At 32.2% G+C, this 22,175-nt stretch overlaps 1 protein-coding gene across 3 annotated transcripts in view; it reads left to right on the forward strand.

The window, feature by feature from the left end:
• The window catches only part of Kcnt2 (potassium sodium-activated channel subfamily T member 2), a 345,157-nt gene that overhangs the window by 96,880 nt on the left and 226,102 nt on the right, over positions 1-22,175 (forward strand). For all 3 annotated transcript variants that reach the window (XM_076831490.1, XM_076831491.1, XM_076831492.1), the window contains exons 2-5: positions 5,071-5,150; positions 7,312-7,411; positions 16,373-16,421; positions 18,751-18,810. In XM_076831490.1, the coding sequence (XP_076687605.1) occupies positions 5,071-5,150; positions 7,312-7,411; positions 16,373-16,421; positions 18,751-18,810 (289 nt within the window). The remainder of the gene's footprint in view (positions 1-5,070; positions 5,151-7,311; positions 7,412-16,372; positions 16,422-18,750; positions 18,811-22,175) is intronic.

Below are 22,175 nucleotides of genomic sequence, written 5' to 3' on the forward strand. Positions count from 1 at the left end.
GTATTATATTGCTAGTGTCTCTCTGCCACTTTAATTCAGATAATGTCTCTTGTATATAATTAATTACACTCACATTTGGGGCATAAATATTTATTATCATTATATCTTCTTGTTGGATTGGTTCCTTTACCAGTATGTAGTTACTTTCTTTGTCTCTTTTGATTAATGTTGGCTCGAATTCTGCTTTGTCAGATATAAGAGTAGCTACTCTTGCTTGTACTGGGGCTCCATTCACGTGGTATATCAATTTCCATCCTTTCATTTTAGGCCTTTGACTGTCTTTGCCTGTGTTGAATCTCCTGTAATATATAGTTGGGTCTTGTTTTTTAAATTCATCCTGCCTGCTTATTTGTTTTAGTTGGAAAGTTGAGACCATTTGATGTCATTATAGAGAAATGTGTATTATTTTCTGACATTTTGATTTATTTGTAATGTTTAATTTGGTCTGTTTCTCATTTGTTTAGCTACTCCTCAAATGAGATTTGTTCCTCTGTGATCTTTAAGGGTTTTTAATTTTTTTTCTGTGTGGAATATTTCTTTAAGAGAGTCCTAAAGTACCAGCTTAGTCAAAAATTTAGTATGTTTACTGTAATTAAAGTTTTTCCAGAAAAAAAGAAAACTCAGGAGAGTTTTTTAGTTTATCTATGAAGATACTAAAATAGTTAAAGTTGATGGCACATCAATCTTAGTTATGATTGTAGAAAAAAAACCTCCTTAAATGTATAGGAAAATGAATCCAGCAGTAAATCCAGCAGAATATGAATATTATTATAGGAACAACTTATTCTTAGAGAAAAAAAACCCCCACATAATAGAAGAACTTTTAGAATAATTCATCAAATCAGAAGAAACGCAATAATGCATCATCAACTTGAAAGATTCAAGGAAGATTTTTTCATCACAATAAATATGAATCTGTATCTGATATAAATTTTAATAAAATATAAATGCATATTATGGTCTTAGTGTGAGCAAAGTAATTACCTGTAAGACAAGAGACATCCTTTTTGAAGAAAGGCACACCATAATTATTGTTTTTTCTAAATTACTTTTCCACTTGATAAGATTAAAATGAATAATGGAAATAGAAGTAGTGGAGAATATTTCCAGATGACGTAACTGTAAAATGCCTGAAAACTCAAATGATAAACATGAAAAAAAAAATGTCATTACCAATAAGGGAGTTTCCCATAATTGTTATTGACAATATCATTAAAAAGTTAAAAATCAGAACAAAGTGTTGAAAAAAATTATAAAGTATCCAGAAGTAACTGTCAGAATGAATGTATAGAATCTATTTAAATAAACAATAAATATTAGTGACTTGCATAAAATAACAAAATTTAACAGTGAGAACATATTTGAATAGAAGCTACCACCTAATAATGATTATAATTCTAATTTATTTTTTATAAAATACAGTCACTGTTATTGTGTTAGGATAAATTTGACAAAATGATCCTAAATTTTGATTTTGCTATAAACACGTAAAAAAAAAAGGAAATTTTAAGAAGCAATGGGATAAATGGGATATATTTGTCTTAGTGTATTATTCAAAACTCTGTGGTTTTGGTGAAGGTTTCTCGAAGGAGTATACTAACAAAATCTACTAGATGAAACTACATTTAGAAAAATGTTAGATGGAGGAATGGAGGCCAAGTGAGGTAGCAAGAGAGGAAAACAAAGAAGGAAGGAAGGAGGAACTAAAGGCATCTTTATATCAGGAAGAGGATATACCAAGAATATTTACAAAAACTTAAAATTCTGGAAAAATTTGGGAAGGGTAATCACTAAACTATATTACGTCCTTGAGTACTATATAACTCTGTAGTGATAGAGAGGGTCCCCAAAGTGTATACCATCACTGTCATGCCTTGGTTGTGGAAGGAGTTGTCACTAGATCAGATAAAACAAAGTTCTACTCTGTGTTACTGATAGCAACCCTAAAGGATGTTTATCTTGTCCTAATAGAATGAACCAAAAATTTTCTGGTTTTGGTTTTTAGCTTTCAAGATCATTTGTATATTTTTATGCCTTAATATTCTCTATGCTCCACATTGAAAATATTGGCTCAGAGAGATCAGTAGATTAGCTAAACATTTCACTTCACATAATTTATAATCAGATGGGAATTCAGAATTTATTTAATGAGAGACCCTCACACCATGCAAAATTGCCTTCTCATGGAAAATTCTAGTAGCATGCAAGCTGTTATCTGGTTTTGGCACATTTATGTGTATTAGAGATCTCTCCACTTCACAATGATGGTCATTTCAAAATTGAGTAATTATCATTCATAATTCTCATATTCTCTAATACCAGTTCAGTGATGTATCACATCACGAGTCATTCCATTTTAATAATGGATGTCCCCTCAATATTTGAAAACAACCATTGTGTGACCCTTAACTCTTTATCTATTCAGTCTTTCTAGTTCCTTCCATTTTCTCTTATGTAATATATTTTCAGATCCCTCTTTTTGTTTAATGTTTTAGATGATCTCATTTTTAGTTACAAAAATGCTTCTCTGTATGTAGCTGGTACTGAACTCCATCCAGATACTATCTGAGAAGTGGATGGATGCATACTCTTACAAATTTGATGATTCTAGGAAGCAAATCTGCATGGCCTTTGCTAAATTACTTGTGTAATAGCCATATGTCCTCTCAAATTTGCTTTTGTATCCATAACAAATTTTAGCTAATTTAGCTTGATATTACTATTACAGTATCTTTATTTAAAATGAACTGACTTTTCATTTGATTAAACAAAGAAAACAGATCCAGTGATGCATTTCCAGATATTAATGGGGATTTGTGTCTGTTTGTGTGTACAGGGGATTTCAAAGTATGTGTGAGCATGTAGGTTTACAAAGCTGTGAGCATGTATATAGGCTTGCATTTAGAACTGATTTGCTAGCAGATATTGAATTTTTAAAAATTTTCTTTTCTAAATTAATGATCTAGTAAAGAAAAATTTGCTTTGTATTTTTTCCTATTTTACATAAAAGGTGAAGAAAAAAGATAGTGAGAAAATGATGAAAGGCAATTGAAAATTATTTTTGGATACAGTATTTAGGGAGAAGACAAAAAAATTAGAGGACATGCAAGTTTTTTAAAACAAAGGTATGAACATGTTGCCACTGACAATATCATTAAAAAGTTAAAAAATCAGAACAAACTTGGTTTGTGATGGATAAAAAAGCTGTTTTCCTTTGTGACATGGAGGATTGCCATTTTTAAAAAAATATTTCTTAGTTGTTGATGGATCTTTATTTTATTCATTTATTCATATGCGAATCAGTGCTTCACACATGTGAGGCAAGCGCTCTATCACTAAGCCAGGAACCCAGCCCTGGAGTGGTACTTTTCATGTGTTCATGAGTCTTCTTGAGCATATAGGATAATGGAGAAAATATAAGATATCATAGTAGACAAAAAGTTCTCTAATACATGAGCATCTTCATATGTCATTTCCCCCAGCCCCTGTTTTCTCTCACACATGACTTTTGCCTAAAACAACAACAACAACAACAACAAAATCCTCAAACCTCCCCAAGTCTGTCTACTGTATACAGATATCTAGTGTATATCTAGATAGTGTCTATCTTCCAAAGCTTGTGATATTTGGAGAAATTAAAGTAAATTTCTGTTGTTTGTGTAAATATTAAAATGCACTTTTAGAATCCTATAATAAATATGTTTGAGAGCAATTAAGGAAACTGGAGATCATTAACAATTCACCATGAACCAAATAGAACTTTAATTCTCTTTTTAAACTATTTGGAATATAGTAATTATAGCATGTAACATGCTATAATGTTAGCAGTTTTCTATGATTTAGAGAGAGAGCAAAATCATTCATTAGAATTGTCTTAATTTTTAAGACTGTTTATATTATTTTATGGTGCATTAAATATGTGAAATTCTATTTATTACTTGAGTCATCTGCTTATATTCTATTTATGTTTCACATTCAACTTACCATTACCGCTCCTTTGCAGATTCATATGTACTATGAATAACTATATTGCTGTAATAAATAATTATAGTTATGCATAACTGGGTTCATTTTGATAAAATTATTTATACATGGAATTTCGTTTACTCTATTGCAGTCTGTGGTGTCCCCTTTTTCCATCTGATCCATATGTATTGGAAGATGAACCTAAAAAAATAAGAAACAAACATGTTAAATAACGTTATGTCCCAAGAAAGTTTTTAGGTGAAGGGAAAGGCTTGTTAAAAATAGATTTATAGGCCCTATGTTTTAAGATTTTGATTCAGTAGATCTAGACTGGTGTTGCTATGGATTTTTGAAATATCCAGTTAATTATTATAGCAGGAGAAAAAAATTGAGAAAATAACTGTCTCAAAATAATTCCCAAGACACATGTTAAAACTCTCTTTATTCTTGTTTTGAATCATCTATATCACTGGTTATACTCGTTGTGGGGAGTCGCCCTGGCTCCAAAGACTAACTTTCCCATCCCCTGAAAAGAGCTGTCTAATGGTGAGCCCCCTGGCTCAAGTAATCCTTACCCACCAATCAGACTAGCCCTGCTGGCTCAAGTAATCCTTACCCACCAATCAGACTAGCCCTGCTGGCTCACATGATCCTTACCTACCAATAAGAAAGCACCCCATACCAACTGTCAAACCATTAAACTGTTAAGCTGTCAAACCACCCCTGGCTCTATCAATGTGCAGAGCTGTTCCTCAATAAACGGGCATTTTTTTCCGATGAGGAGCCTTGTTTGTTCTTTCACTTGTTAATACAGAAAATTGCATTTACTACATATTATATTTGAACTGACCTTACCTTTAAAATTAGAAAGTGATTTCTCTCTACAATGTATCAGTTCTCATTTTCTGTGGCATGTAATTCAATCATGAATATAAAGCATTCAATGACATAATTTTTTTTTTTTTTTGCCTTGTAGGCTATATTTAGGTCATAATACCTTCAGGTTAATAAGAGAATTGAAGAGTTCGTTTATATTTATTTTTGTTCATAAAAATAAAGGTGTAATTGAGCTTGCATAAATTTGTTTTTATTTTTTGTTTGCAGAGTACAAGTTGAATTCTATATGAACGAAAACACATTTAAAGAGAGATTAAAGTTATTTTTCATTAAAAACCAGAGATCAAGTAAGTCCTTCATATCATTTCCCTCTCTGTTTGTAAATGAATTACCTCAAAATTCTAACTGCACAGTAGTTTGCAAAATGCTTTTCTGTACAGAATAGTGACATTGGTAATTTTGATTGGAAGATAGTAAAATTTTAGAAAAATGTAAATGCTTCATCTATTAGTATTATTATCTCCTGAGCACCTTTAATTGTGTAAATCCCACTTTACTAAATAGACTTTTGCATAAACTATTTGGTTAGTGGAAACATTGAGAAAAATACTTTCAGTGAGAAATTCATACTTTTTAATGTGAGGAGTATCTAAAAGAGCTTGACAAGTCTCTGGAAATTGATCACAATGGGGAATAACTTTCTGAATTAATGAGAGAAGGGCTCAGCGTTTCCCAGTCAGGCTTAATAAGAAACATCTAACGTTCTCCTACTGGAAAATTTGAATCAGCATGTATAGGGTGAATCTCAGTGCTTAACATTCAATGATTCTTATCATCAGACAATTTGGGAAACACTAGAACTTTAATAGGACAGTCACTGCCCTCATGACCCAATTCAAGGTTGAAATATCAGTGATACTTCTTTGCTGTTATACTGTGTACTTTTAGAAACCATTTGCAATAACACAGGATTACTACTTAAAATGTCAACAAGGAATGGAGAGATCTGTATTTCATTTGTGTGGACTTTAAGCTCTTTGAATTTTGACTCCTCCTGAAGTATTCTAAATTAACTTGTGCCTTTGTAGATAGGATTCATAGAGACAGGCTTGACTTGTGGGGTGTTCTCAAATACTGACTATAGGGAATATTTAAATATTTAAGGCACACACTGGTCAGAGATTAGTAGATTAGTTTCAGGGTTAAGACTGTTAATAACTAGTGTCTTTCTAACCTGCTTGTTTAGAATTATCAAGGAAGCGCCATTGATAGACATGACCTAAAAGGGCCAAATCATGTGAATGGAAGGTTTCCTTAATTTCAGTACTAACAATCCTATCTCTCCTGACCAGAAAAATGGATGCATTGTTTGAATACTCTCCTTACTAAAGTAGAGAACCAGTTCTATAAAACAAATAAAATTTCATTAAAAATTTAAAAGACTTTATAAAGAAGCCAACCCATCAAATGTATTCAGCATTTTAATAGGAAAATCTAGGAAAAATTACACAATGAAATATTAATCTTTTTACTCTTAGGAAATGCTACAGGTACATTCATGGCAGAATTTAAAAAATGAGTAACATTTTACTTCTATATTTTAATAAGTAAAAATTTTAGAAAAGTCTTTCTCAAAATTTCATTAAAAATGTGCAAATCAAATATCACCAAATAAGTGCATGAAAGGTAATCTTCCTAGTGATTAAGGTTTATTTTTACTTAGCTTAAACTTATTTGCACTTCTTCATCATCATGAAGTATTTTAGGTTGTGTAACTCTGACCAAAACAGTTTAAGAGACATACACATGACAGTCATAATACTCACAAAAACTTACATATTTCATTGGCATTTAACCTGGTTAAAAATAAGACTCAATTCAAATGTGTGTATATGTGAATGAGACTGAGAGAGTGGCAAGAGAGAGAGTGAAGGAGAGAACATGCATATTTGTTTCTTATTATGAACTATTATGATTTCTCTCCATAAATATCATGTAACATGTAAATATACAATTAATATACGCTATAATGTAATTATATAATGAATATTAAAAACAAAACATAAAATTATATAAATATAATTACAATTTCTGTATAATCAAGTCTACAAGCTGCTCTGAAGGTCCAAAGTTTATTATTCATCCTGTGAATATGTAAACAGCTTTATTTTCTAGCTAGCTAGACTTTATCCAAAAATTCATGTGTATGTTAAATGGTTAAACTTATAAGTGTACTCAAATGCTTTGATTATCCAATAGATTTACTTTCAGTGAGTGATGTTCACTGTCACTTACAGTTCATGCATCCTGTCAAGTTCACTTTTTGTTTCAATACTCAACTAATTAAAATTCAGCTACCAAGAACTTCAGTGAATTCAGACAATTATAGTATTGTAGTTTCTAAATACAATCTAAGTGCTGTACTTAAACTTGATAACTTTGACAACCCTTTTTAGCCTTTTGTGAACAAGTTCATATTAAAATCAAATTTTTGTTGTTTGTTTAAAGGTCTAAGGATACGCCTGTTCAACTTTTCTCTCAAATTATTAAGCTGCTTATTATATATAATCCGAGTGCTACTAGAAAACCCTTCACAAGGAAATGAGTGGTAAGGTATTTTTGTCTGACCTTCAATCGTATTCTTTTAATTATTTTCATTTGGATTACATTATGAAGAACATTATAGAGAATTCCTTTTTTTGGTCACAATTGATCTGATTTTCAGGTGCTACATGAATATTGACTATAGATTCTTTGTAAAAATATCTTCTTTTTGTCTTTATCTATTTGTATAATGATAATACTGAACTTTGATCCATGGAAATGTTATTGTAATAGAAGTGCCACAAATAATTGTTTAAAATGGCTCAGTCTCTTAAAATACCTTAATATCTTTGTGTTCTTGATTAGATGCACTCCCCCAAACTTTGCTCTCTGTAGGCTAGCTTTATAGGTATTTTCACTTATATTGTAGCTGTTACCTTGAATAGAAACATTCTAGCATGTCAACTTACTTTTCCTATACAATCCTGTGGCTTTTATTAAATTGTATTCTTTTATGAACCTCCTTTTTAGGGGCTGTCCTTTGCTGGAGGCAATAGGGAAGGGAACTGCATGTGTAATGATATGACTAATTTGTATCTCATCAGCTTCCTGTACCACTATGCAGTCTACTAAATGTACAACAATTTTCAAAATAGAAAATGTGAATTTGATGAGTAATTTCCATGACTTTTTTCTTTTCTCCTGTGAAAGTCTGCCCTTAAAATATTAAAACATAAATTGGAAAAGTGGGTACATAATATTCTTTTAAGTTAGTTGAATATTCTTCAGCTTGTTTAGGCAGTGAATATGGCTTTGTATTTACTCAAAGGTTTGGAGATAGGTAATAAGTGAAGTTTTATCATGTAATAATCTATGTGATATGGTCATTCCTTATTAAAAATATTATATATGTGTGCGTGTATATAAAAATATATATACATAATATAAAATATATAAAATATAAAATATATATATTTTTTGGTACAGGGGATTGAACCCAGGGTGCTTTCCAGTTAATTTATATCCCTAGTCCTCTCTATTTTTTATTTTGAGATGATATCATTAATTTGCTGAGGGTTTTACTAAGTTGCTGAGACTGTCCTTGAACTTGGGGTTCTCCTACCTCAGCCTCCCATGTTGCGGGATTACAGGCTTGTGTCACTATTCCTGGCCTAAAATAATTTTTATGAAATACAATTATGGATATTTCAACATATCTTCATTGATTAGTCAGCATGTCTCAAGTTATTTGAAAGGAAGATGTTTTAGTCAACTTTTTCTGCTGTTGTGAGTAAAGGACCCACCAGCACAACTGTAGAGGAGGAAAGCTTTATTTAAGGTCTTATGGTTTCAGGGGTCTTAGTCCATAGAAGGCTGGCTCTATTTCTTGGGGCTTGAGGTGAGGCTTTATATTATGGTGGAAGAGTGTGGTAGAGGGAAGCAGATTAAATAGTGATTGGGGAGTAGAGAGAGTTTTCACTCTCCAGATACAAAATAAATACCCCAATGCCGTGCTCCAATTCCTACCTCCTCCAGCCACTCCCTACCACTTCAATCACCACTGAGTTCATCCCTATCAGTGGATTATTTCACTGATTGGGTTAAGACTCTTATAACCCAATCATTTCTCCTCTGAACCGTCTTGCATTGTCTCATAAGTGAGCTTTTGGGAGACACTACATCTAAACCACAACAGAAAGCAAGAGAGGCACAGGAGCTTCAGTACCCCTAGGGATTTTTCAGTTTGTGGAAAGATTGCTTATTATGAAGTTTCTGAGATTTTCTGGCATTAGACTAACTGCTGTAGTCTAAATAAACATTTCTTAATTTTATTTTTTTCCATCTTAAATACGACGAAGCAGAGATTCTCATCTTTGTGACTCTCTGTTTTGAGACTTTCATGTTGTGCTTTGTATCCCTTTTAACTCATGACCACAGGAAGACAGTGTCTCCCAGTTCCAACTCCTTATTCAAGTTCTCTACTTGGCTGTCTAAACGACTTCTCAGATTTACCATATTCCAGTCAGCGTCCTCTGTGCTCTTCCACATTTCAAGGAATGCCATCTCCATCTTTCCTACAACCTCATGCGACTCAACTTCCCTATTTCAGTTGATAAAACAGCTCCAATCTGACAGTTCCTTGGCCCAAATGCTGTGGAGTTATCCTTACTTCTCTTTTTGTCACTAGCATGTGTAAACCCTTAGAAAATTGTGTCATTTATACCTTCAAGTTATAAACTGCATAAAATCACTTCTCAATGCCAGCATCCTGGTGCAAGCCAGTCTCTCACTTGGACTAGTGCAGTAGCCTCTCCTGCTAGTTCTGCTCTTTCTCCCTTTGGTTTATTCTTAATGTGGGAGTCACTGTGCATACAAAATAAAAATCCAGCCTCCAGTCAGCTCTGCTTTGAATGTAAAAGTGCTTACCATGGATGTAATATTCCCTCTTTTCCTTGTAATTTCACCTCCAACTACTTATCCCCCACCCATTTTCTCAGGCCAGATTGACCTCCTTTTTGTGCTGAATCATTGCCCAGGTGCAGTGCCAGCTGGGGGCCTCCTCAGAGAGTTTCCCCTCTGTCTGGTTCTTACCCATCACATAACATGAGGCATACTTCCTTGACTTCCTCAAATCTTAACTCAGAATCTCATTATGAATTCTACTTAAAACACTTATCCTAAAAGACCTCCTTGAATACTTTTCTTCTTTTTTTCCCCATGCCTTTGTCTCTTACATATTACATGTTTACTTTGTTTTCTGTATATCCTGTGGGTATTAGAATGGATATTTCTTGATGGCATCGAAAATTGTGCAAATCCCCAGAGCCTGGCACAAAATCGCAGTAGTTGTTTGTTAAATGAATGAGTGAGGAAATGAGTAAATGCAGTTCCTTTATAATGTAGCTTTTACTTACCTCTTTTTGCCAGACTTCTACTCTAGCCATGCTGATGTAACTTGAAATCATTTTTCATACTTTGCTCTCTCTTATTTCTATGCTTCTTGGAAAGCTGTTTTCCAATCCTGACTCTCACAACTCACCCCTTTTTAACTTGCTTGAGGACTCCTCAATTTCAAGGTAATAACTTCTTGGATAACACTTAATCTGGAAACATTAGCAGGCATTGCACTCTGTAGCACAGTTTATTCTGGATTAGGGGTGTCCTCTCGGTATTATCTGAACATCACCCCATACTTCTCTCATAGTACCTAATACATTGACTTTAATTCTACCATTTGATTCTCTATCCTCTCCACATACTCACATGAGGGGCACAAACCATGTTGTATTTGCCTCTATAGTTCATTCTTAACATGGTTGTTGGTGGATCACGGAATGTTGCTGTATTAATGGAATTGTGCTCACCACCAGTTTTATTGATATTTTTGCTTGAGGACCAGTGCCTAGGGATATCAGTGCATATTTCATTTATTACATTTTTTTTGTCTATGTTTTTAAAAATGATGCCCCAAACAAATCCATCTATAAATGTACCAGAAGTTTATTTTTAAAACTTAATGATTTATAAATAAAATGTGCACTAGCGAGATATAAAAATTATAAATGATGCATGAAGAACCCTTCCAAGGGAAAAAAGGGCACAGTAGTGGGTGATAGCAGAATAAAATTATATTATTTGAAAACATTAAGAGGAACAAAGTTTCCTACAATTAACTTCTATGTAATAGTACTTAGAGTGTTCAGACATAATTATAGAGGATATACATTTGAAAAATCAGATTACTGTAATTAAAAAGCATAACCAACTAGCTCATGGCTCCATTTTGAATACAATGTTCTGTTTAGTTCCCAATGTCAATGCAGTCTTGGTTAATGAAAAACAGAAGTGGCCTTTATGGGCACAGGCTCTATTTTAAAATAATGAGGATAATTCAGCAAAGAGATTTATTTAATTAGAGTTTCTGACACGACAAAGCTGCAGATATTTTGTACTGCCTTGCTGCATTTTCAAATTACATCTAGGAATCAAAATGATATGAAAATGTGGCACTATGCATCAACTGAAGAATACAAAATAATTTTACTGTTAATGCCTGACACTGGGCAAATGGAAGACTCTGATGTACTATGTGTGTAATGACACACATCTGTAGCGTGTATGAAGTACATTGAGAGGTGAGATGGTGTTGATCTTTGGCCTGCTGATGCCTATGTTTCTTCACTATGTGTCAAAACTCACACGTCTCTTTCCTATTAAAATTGTTGAGCTGCTTGTTTACAGCTTCAAGTGATAGAGGTCAAAGGTAGGAAGCCTGTGAATTTTTTTTAATCTTATTTTATCATTTTGGGTCTTGAATTTGAAATCAGTGAGTAATCCAGTAACTGGTGTGTTCAGATGACATTCACAGTTTAAAGATAAGAAGTATTAAAAGATAAGAACTATGAAAAGAAGAAATAGAATTTTAAAGATAGTTTCTAAATATTTGATGAGGTTATAGGAATGATTATCATAATGTAAATGTTTTCTTCTTTCATAAATATTGATTACTGTAGAGACTCAGGTATTACAAGAATAATGACATACAACCTCAAAAATTTAGGAGAATTTTTCTGTTTACCAGAGTCTAACACTGTCATTCCTGGTCAGTGTGGGCATTTTCTCCATAATAATAATAATTTTCTCTCTCTCTCTCTTTCTCTTTCTCTCCCTCTCTCCCTCTCTCTCAAACACACACACACACACAAACATGATCAATACAATACATATGCAAACCATTTGCATTTTTAAACTACATTTTGTATTAAGGCCTGTGTTCTTTGCATTCAGCTTTCAGAAGGAAGATGGCATGGTGAAGGCTTGGTGATATGCTTTCAAATGCTTAGCAAATGACCAACACTCCTTTGACTTGAATTTTGTATTCAGATCGCATGTGAGAATCACTCAGGTCAGCATACTTTGACACAAAGCCTGAGAAATGTAGTCTGGGTGAAGAGTGCCTTTTTGCACTCAACACTGTGTACCGAAGGAGGAGAATGAATGTTGGCAATGAATGAAAGCCACCTTTGCCACAGTCAGCATAAGTCAGACGAAAGGCCCTTGATGTCCATTCTAATAGTCAGTATTTAGTTCTCTCCACTCTTCATAATTGCTTTCTAATGTGGGGTTAAGTGTTTCTAGTGTTTTGAAAATTAAGGTACTGAAAAGTCTTTCTAATCTACTGACAGGACTTCTATACTTCAGTGTTCTGGTCACCTTGATTTTTGACACATACTAAATTTTGCCTGATCTTCTTGAAATGTGGGCCTACTACTCTGCCTAGTACTAGATCTCATTATTTGTTACGATTAGGAAAATTCTAGAATTTACTTTTCTGATTTAGGATATTATATTTTTTAATACAATATAAGCTTACATTAGTTTATTGGGAGAGCTCTCAAAATTATTTGAGTTCATTTTGAGTTTGTGAGCAGTAGGTACTTTCATATGACTTATGCATCACATGTTGACCCTGTTACCATTACTTTTGTGTTTACCAAATGCTTTGGTCTTCTGCTAAACATATTCACCTCCTGGCTTCACTATAGCTGTTCAAACTGATCTGATACTCTCTACATTTGTTTACCTGCCTTTAGGACAGGCCATACATAGGGCTATGAAAGGGGGCTTGAGCTACTTGTCACTAACTTTCATATTCAACTATTGCTGTCCCTCCATTGTGTGATATGATTCTTCAGGTTTCCTAATAATGCTCCATACATGAATTTCACCTATAAAGGCAATCTAATTCACAATAACTGAATGATTTTGTTTTTTTATTTGCTTTTGTTTTATTTGAATTATATAATTTTAAGCCCATGAAATTTGTTTTGTTTTTTAGATGTAATAACTGATTTATGCTTACTACAATATGAACACAGACAACAAGGAAAAGGAAGTAAAAATTAGCTCAGATCACAACACCTAGAAATAAGTACTAGTATTTTAAAGACTAATCATTTGTAACTTCTCTCTATATGCACATACACACATAACATATAATGCTGAAGTGATAAGTAATATTTGTTCATCATTTTTATCTTAGTTGTGTTATTATTCTTATTATAATTGTTAATAATGATGCTACAGAGTCTGGGTGCTTTCCTGCTATAGATAATACTGTGATAAATATTACCTTCATGTGTTTCCTTTCCTCCTCATTCTTTTTGGTCAATGAGATTGAGCCTTCAATTTGAATTAGGTATGGCCTCAGTTTTGGTTTCACTCCTCTTGTTTTGGAGGTTGTCTAGAAATTATAGATCAGACCACATATTATTCATTCATGATAAATCCATTTTGTGACGGAGAGTTTAGGCACTAGCATTTTACCAATATTTACAGAGTTCCTTCTATCCAGTAATCAAATTTAACATTAATAAAATGAATGAAAAATATGACTTTTTATTGGAGACCTTACTTGCATTGAAATTTATATGTAAGAGAATTTTAATATTTTTATATATTATAAAACTATTTCCTACATGGTCTTGTCTCCCAAAAAAGAGATATATATATATATATATATATATATATATATATATATATATATATATATATATCTATTTTTTTTTTTTTTAAAGTCCTATTTAAATTTCAATTTTCTATGATATTTCCATAGCCTACCCAAATAACACCCCAGACTAAAGAAAATGTCGTTAGTTAAATATAACTAGATGTTAGTCAATCCATGTTAATTACCAGTTTCCTTTTGAAAGTGCTCATGAACATATTTTAACAATACATTTAATAATTTTGCAGGGATTTGTATCTACTTAGTTATTTAGATGTTTCTGTAGCACATAATTTTTCTATCCACAAAAACAGGTATATCTTTCTTCACTCTGATATACTGTGTTTTTGTTTGATTCTCAAATGTTACTGAGAGTATAAAATTGTTTTGGAAAGGACACTGAACTCATCAGCCATGTCTCTGTCTTTGCTGGCACCATCCATCATTTATATTGGCTTCCTGTGTGTATACTCAGTAAAACATCAGGTTTATAACAGTGAGTAAAATAGACATTATTTTATATTATAGACTGTGTAATTTTGGGGAAAACTGACATTAAAGCAACAACTTATCAAATAAATATTAAGTTCCAACTGAAATGAATGAAAGGAGAGCTGTGGTGAGTGACATGGCCTGAGGTTACTTGACTACATGTATCAAGTGGAATCCTCAGAGGTTTCCCTAACAGAAGGTTCAGCTGATTGCTCTAGGATAAGGGAAGTGGATGTAAAAGGGCTTTTGGTAGGAAGGAGTGAGCCATACTTCAATGTCAAGTGTTTTGGACTTTATCCTAAGAAAAGTACAAACTAATCCATAGCACAAAATATGACCTAAAACACATTTTGTAAAAAAAACCCCAATTACTTGTAATTCAGAGTAAAAATTTTAGAATGCAAAAAGAGGTGTGGGGACCTCATTATTTGGTTTTTGAAATAATCGAATTACAAAAGAAAAGTAGCTTAGATGAAGGTGGTTATAAGAGTGGAGATAAGAAGTAGATGAATTCTATAGGTATTTGCAGCTGTTTGTTTGGTGGTAATAATTGAAAAGGCTTGGTGGAGTACATATTTACAGATGCAGGAGAGGAAAGTGTCTAAGATGGCATACAAGTTTTTGTGTAAGCAGACACTATGGACTTGGTTTCTGTTGCTAAAATGTGAAAAAGTGAGGGAGGACTAGTTCTTGGAAGAAAGGTCAGTGGTTTGAATTGGAGCAATTGAAGATGTCATTAGCCAGGTAGATGTGACATTTTGAAACATCAGAGTAATTTTGTCTAATGTGCTATGTAATGTCTTTAAATAGTTTTAAAGCTTTGCCATTTTTTTTTTTTTTTTTTTTTTTTTGGTACCGGGGATTGAACTCGGGGGCATTTGACCACTGAGCCACATCCCCAGCCCATGCCATTCTTTTTAAATAAATATTTTAAAAAGAGTTTGTTGCTCTTTGTTATCATTTACTATATTATAAAAAGAAAATGACTAAAGCATTTGAAAATATGCTACACTTTATGGGACTCCTTTTAAATTTAGTAAGTGTAAAGAGTGGGTTTTGATTTATTTGTTGGGTTTTTTTTTTTTGGAGAATTTTTTTTTGCATTTTGGCAGGCAAGAAGTTGTAGAAATTTTTATGTTTTCCTGAGTAGATTATATTACTATAAATTGTTTTCATTTGAATCAACTAAAATAGTGATTAATGGTCTAGTAAAAGTATTATGGTATTTTTTGCAGAGTATAAGTGTTTCTTAACAACAGAACAAATATTTTAAGACAGATATTTAAGGGCTGGGGCTGTGGCTCAGTGGCAGACCACTTGCCTAGCATGTGTGAGGTACTGGGTTTTATCCTCAGCACTACATAAAGAATAAACAAATAAAATAAAGGTATTGTGCCCTTCTAAAACTATAAAAAAAGTTTATTAAAAATTAGGAAAAAACATTTAAAAAAAGATTATTTAAAGACAATGACTTCTTGTCTCACAAAATATTCTACGTTAACTCCAGTTGAAGATATTTTTATGATATGTTAAATATTTTATAGAAACCCAATATTTTATAGCAGCATTACTATGCTATATATGTATATATATCTGCTTTATATTCTGAAGTACTTACTTCATTTTGATTATTTTCATTATTTGATTTTATTTTATCCAGATATTAACATGTTTAAGAATAACAGAGTCTTAGGACTTATGGAATATCTTTAATTGACTTCTCAATGGAGAATCCAGTAGAAAAGGGTTTGAAACTTTTTCTCTCTGCCCTATCATTTTTAAACTAATGGTTCATTTTATTTCTATTTATTATTAATATTAACAAAAGAAATTAAGAAGGCTTTTTGCTGGAATAGAAATGAAAAAGCTGAAACAATAAGGTTTTCTTCTTTTTAATTTGTATGTTAACATTATTTTTAGGTTAGTGTATTTATTTTGCTACTTCAAACATTAATTGAGTTTTAAAAGTGAATGGAATTTTCTCACATGTTTAAAAAACTAACATCTTTATCATTCTTTCCATAGGTCTCATATCTTTTGGGTGAACAGAAGTCTGCCTTTATGGGGCTTACAGGTTGTGTACAATTTTGTTCTATACCTATATTTCTGGGTTTATTCATATTTCACAGAGAAATATTAGTGGAAAAAAACTGTTGATAGTGAAAGTGAGTTTGCATTTCTGCCTAATCTTTATGCACATCGTACACTAACATTTTTATTCTTTCTTCCTGTTTTCCTGAGCTCTGCATTCTACCTCCTGAGGGTTTCCTGGTAATTAGGATTATACTTCAGAGAGTGTTTGAGAATGTGGAGAAAACTAAAAGTAAACCAGTATGTTAAGACTTCATGTTTTCCCAAGCTTCCCCCATATTCCTGGTTTGTAACTCCTTTAAAATTAGTCAAAAGCCTGTCACCATGTTTAGTTTTACCTTATATTCTCACTGTAACATGGTAGAATCTCAATAAATAGTTGTTAAATGAGTGGATGGCTCATATCACCAATACCAAGAGCCTAGTTCCCAAGCAGACACTTGTATTAATAAAACAAAGGTATGCTCTGGCATAAAAGAAGCTCTTAAAAAAGAAACAGAAAACACGAGAAAGCCAGCATGTCTGAATCGCATTGTTGAGGAGTTCCCTAGAGTTCCTTGTAGCTCTTCTGTTTTCTTTTTTTCTATTGGATTTCATGACCAGCAAACTTTTTATTAAGTGCTGTCTCCTCTACTTTTGTGTACCTTCAACAAATCCTTCCAATTTCCTTTTAATTTTAAGAAGTAAAAATTAATTGGAAAAATGGCACCACTACTATGAAACAGAATTGGAGGTGGAAAGACAATTGAGGGAAATAAAAAGTCTCTGAGACTCACTGCTTTGAACAGTCTTTAGAATACTTTTGACCAAATGTTTGATTTGCCTTTTAACATCATGATTGTGAAGTGTATACACTTTATATGTGACAATTGTTTTAGTTATTTTGAAATAACTTTGAAATCTATCTTTATTATATCTAGATATTTCATATTTTGTTGAAGTCAAGTTGTTTTTATGTTAATATATACTGACTTTTGTTGCAATGTCACATTAATATATAAATAATCCTTTTCAAATATTTAAATTTTCAGTTAAAATGCTTTTAATCTCTGACCTAGATTTATATCTTTCAGTAAAATGCACTTTTTAAACAAATTAATGTATTTATGAATAGTCATATGTTGTCTTGAAGTATACTTTGATCTATCTACATAGATTTATTTAAGAGTAATATTTTAAACTGTACTCATTTGCAAATAACACTTTGAATAATGAGTGCTAAAGTGTTCTAGAGATCATATAGGAATATGAACATCTGGAAAATTTGGAAGACTTGGAGAAAATCGTGAATTTCCTTTTATAATGATGCCCAGCTATAGGATTTATTTCCAAACATTTTATTTACACTGCTATGAGTTCATCTACTTTTATTGTTCTCGTATTTTAATATTCACTTATATTTCAAATTTCCATTTTAACAGAAGAAAAATTTCAAACTCTAGGGTATCTACTTTTTCTCATTCAGATTATCTTAAATTTTATAGATCTATAAACAAATAGATTAGATAAGTCATTTTCTGTTTATTTGTTTGATTCTATTGGTCCATTTCAAAGTAACTAGAATATTTAAGACAGAATAACATATACTTTTTCTGTTTTTTTTTCTTATTGCAGTATTTTTCTGGAATTTAAACAGTCGAAATTTAACATACAACAGAGAATAGAGATAGGAATATGTCTAGCCCAGATGCAAAGCAGAATTGGTTATGAAATTAATTCAAATCAAATCTGGAAGTCTCTTAAAATGCCGATATGGCCTATATTGTTTAATTTTCGAGGATGTTGCCATTTCATTTTATTTGAGGTGGATGATAGGATTGACTGTATCCAATTTGAAGTTTGTATTTTTTTGTTCCATTTTCTGAAAGGGATTGATGATTTTGGTGGTGCTATTGCTGGTTTTGCTGGAAAAGGATGTTTATTTGATGGCAGGGCAATTGTGTGTGATTTGTGTGTTAGGAACATACACATAAGAACCTATTCTTTACATATCATTTAAACTCTAGCCTGCCTTCCTATTCTAATCCCACCTTTACGTTTGGAGTAATAAATAAAAAAATATTTATTTAGGACATTAGAAATTAAAGAAACTAAGTTGTAATGGTTACATGGCAAACTATGGCTGGGAAACTGCCACCTGCTTACATTTGTTAAAGTGCTAATAAATAACAACCTCTGTCTTATGTGTATGTATTGTATATATTTATATGAACAAACACATGTGTACATAATGCACATTTATTTATATAAAGTTAATATAATTATATTTTATTTTATTGCATGTTTTCATTAAGTTACAATTTATATTTTAGGTATCAGTGGCATTGATAAGTCTATTTGAAACAATACTACTTGGTTATCTGAGTTATAAGGTAAGTTATTTTAATTAGCAATTTTCTGCTGTAGAGCAAGCATATTGCTACTACTTGCCAAGTATTCCTTTCGTTATAATTCATACTTGGGGATAAGGCAGGCTCTTCTTAAACCACTTTAATTATTTTGAGCCTCTCTAGCATGCAGTAAAAAGCTATACTAATACAGTAAGGTTTTGCTTGATGACTTCAGGTACTGCACTAATTGCTGTGAGTTTACTTACCCATTATATGAATGCTTAGAGTGAGGCAAGCAGATGGAGTGCTCTGGCTTCTTATTGTTCTCAATCTCTTTTCCTAACGTGTAAAAGATACTGAGAGACTAAAAATGTGTCTGTTAGGAATTATTTTAATACATTATCTTAATTACCAGTGAGAGTTTATTGGGCTAACACAATTTAACAAATGTTTATTTAACTTGTATTTGATGAAGTTTGTGTATTTTTTTCATGCAGACTTCCACACTTTTACATGGCTCTTTTCTCCATGAGTTTGCAACCTAAAAAAGGGGTGGGAAGAGAAAAATTACACAGATAACTATAGTACAAGGCAGATTATAAGAAGAATTTTCTGTGAGATGTAAGTTAAATACCATGAGGATTCATAGGAGAGGAAATACTTGACTTACAAGCAGAGTGCATGAATTAGTGATTTCAGTAAGGTAAGATGGAAAGACAGGATAATTGGGATTGGAAGAGCTAGCAAAAGCTTAAAGGAATATGCACATGAATTGGAGAAATGACAAATAATTATGTTTGGTTGGAATTTGGGGGTTTTGTATAGCGAAGGTCAGAGAGGTCACAGAGACATCACAGTGGTGATTGCTCAGTTAAGACGTACTGAAGTATGAAAGAAAAACCAACCTTGTGTTTTTGGTAGGCAAAATGAATTGCTAGATCTGATGAAAGATTATGAAGGTAGAAGCTAAAAAAAAAAATCACCAACTCATTGGTTGATAAGTGAGAAGAAGTATACTGAAATGCCATTACCAAAGATTTTCTGAGTTTGAATGACTGGAAATATTGTAGACATACTTGAGAGTTATATAAAGAAAAAATAATCAAATTGGGGCCCAGATAGATAAAACAATCAAATTGAATTCAGAAAAGATGAATCTGACATGCTGATGGATGAATCAAGGAGACATGAGATGGAAATAATGGAGAATGAGGACCAGGAAATTTCAAGTGAGTTATTTATTTAGGTTTGGCAGTGATTTTCAGAGAGTATTAACGGTAGTCATGATCTCATGCTTCGGATAGTTACCAAGGTAGAAGTTTAGGTTCTGTTGATGGAGATGAATATCTTGTTTTGGTTTTGGAGGAAGTACAGAGTAATTAAGGACACAGGGCAATAGACAAGAAAGCTAAATTATTCATTTTCATTTATAATTTCTTTATCTACATCAACAAGTATAGTAAAGGTTATATTTTTGTGGAATATTTTAGTCAACCTTTTCATTGCTGTGACCTAAACAACTTGAATAGTGTGTTTTGGGATCATAGTTTCAGAGGTCTTGGTCCAGAGATGGTTGACTCAATTGCTCAGGGCTGAAGTGAGAGAGTATCTTATAGGCAAAGAGCCCAGCTGAGGAAAGCTTCTTAGGTCCTATCAGTGTTAGGAAGAAGCACCCTTCCACCTTGATCTTGACTCAATTTATCCAGTCACACCCCAAGTGCCTACAGTTACCACCTCCTTGTCAGTTCATGCAAACCTGGGTGGACTATTAGGTTAAATCATTTCACCTCTGAATATTGCTGCATTAACATGAGCTTTTCGAGAACACTTCATGTTCATCCTACAACAGGGTACTCTTATCAAACATTAATTTTTTTCCCACTTTTAAAAACAAGTTTAGAAGATGCATTCTTTAGATTATTTTTCAAGCCAGAAGTTTTCATAGTCATTCACCATTTTCTTTTGCTCACTTATATTCTTTTTTGTTTTTCTTTGTTGACATCTAAATATAATAATACCAATTTCTATGAAAATAAGGTTGATGAATAAGAAAGTGTATCAAAAAAGGAATGAGTGCTTAAACACTATTGAGGGATTGATTTAAATATTTATGAGAAGAAATAAGATGTTAGAAATATCTAAAGAAGAAAAACATTATGTAAAATTATATGAACTATGGTAAATGTAAGAAGCTTGAGAAAAATCTATTGAATTTAGAAATTAGGAGACTATTGACTAATCCTCCCAAAGACAATAGTTTTAGTGGAATGTCATTCAAAGTAAAAATTGTGAAATGGAGAATGTTGCTGAACTGGGGCAGGAGCTCACCAGAAGTGGTAGGACAACTCAGGGAAGAACTTCTAAGGATGGAAACCATCTGCATTGTTTAAAGAAAGAAGGTACAGAAAAGATAAAAATATGACAGAAATGAAGTTTAGGAAAGGAACAGAACAGACTTAAGGAATAGCTTTGAAAAGGCTGAGTACAGTACCAAGAGTGTCTAAATCCTTTGCTTTATCAAATAATCCATTAGGGCATTAAATTTTTACAGTTTCACCTAGATATTAGATATTTCTGAGTTTAATATATATATATATATATATATATATATATATCTTTTCAACACTCTAATCATTCACTTATCATGTTTCTCAAAAGAGTAGACTCACAGACATAATTTTTATTTCAAAAGTTAGTATAAGTGGTATATTTGTGGCTTAATTTAAGTTTATATATGTGCCTGACATTATGAACAATGGAAATGGAATTTATTGGGTTAAAGTTCCTTAATGTGAAATGTGTGATGAGTATTGAATGTAAAGTATAAAAAGTAATATATTTAAAAAAAACACAGATGTGGGTATTTTGGATACATTCATTATATCTCTTTGACTAGTGTAAGAATATTTGCAAAAACATACCATTGCCAAAATATTGATATTAATTTGTGAATGTATTTGCTCCAAATTCTAACTTAAAAGTAATATAAAAGTAACTTTCGGTGTTTTGCTAACAGAAGTGTTGCCATAATTTAAGAAGTCATTTAAAAAACACACAGAGATTCAAGATTATTTTCCATTGCAATTAGATGATGGCAGCATTTATAATTAATTACTTCCTATCATTTATAAAATGAAAGCAGATCATTATAAGCTTTAGTATGCAGGGCTAGATGATGTATAATATTCCAGTCTGACCCTCATCAACATTAATGGCTTAGATGGAAGAGAGGTAGATGGTAGAGTTGAATGAGAGTTACAAAGGAAACAGGGTAAAAGGAGTTATATGACAGTAAAAGGACAAGTTATTGTTAATTATCTTCTTTTCATCTCATAATTTAGTAAAATTCATGAACTCTTTTGACTTCTTTAGTGTAGTGTTGGCTAACTGTTTTTTTTGAAGGAATA

This window comes from Callospermophilus lateralis, chromosome 13 (assembly GCF_048772815.1).
Source record: "Callospermophilus lateralis isolate mCalLat2 chromosome 13, mCalLat2.hap1, whole genome shotgun sequence".
In the NCBI taxonomy this organism is placed as follows: Eukaryota; Metazoa; Chordata; class Mammalia; order Rodentia; family Sciuridae; genus Callospermophilus; species Callospermophilus lateralis.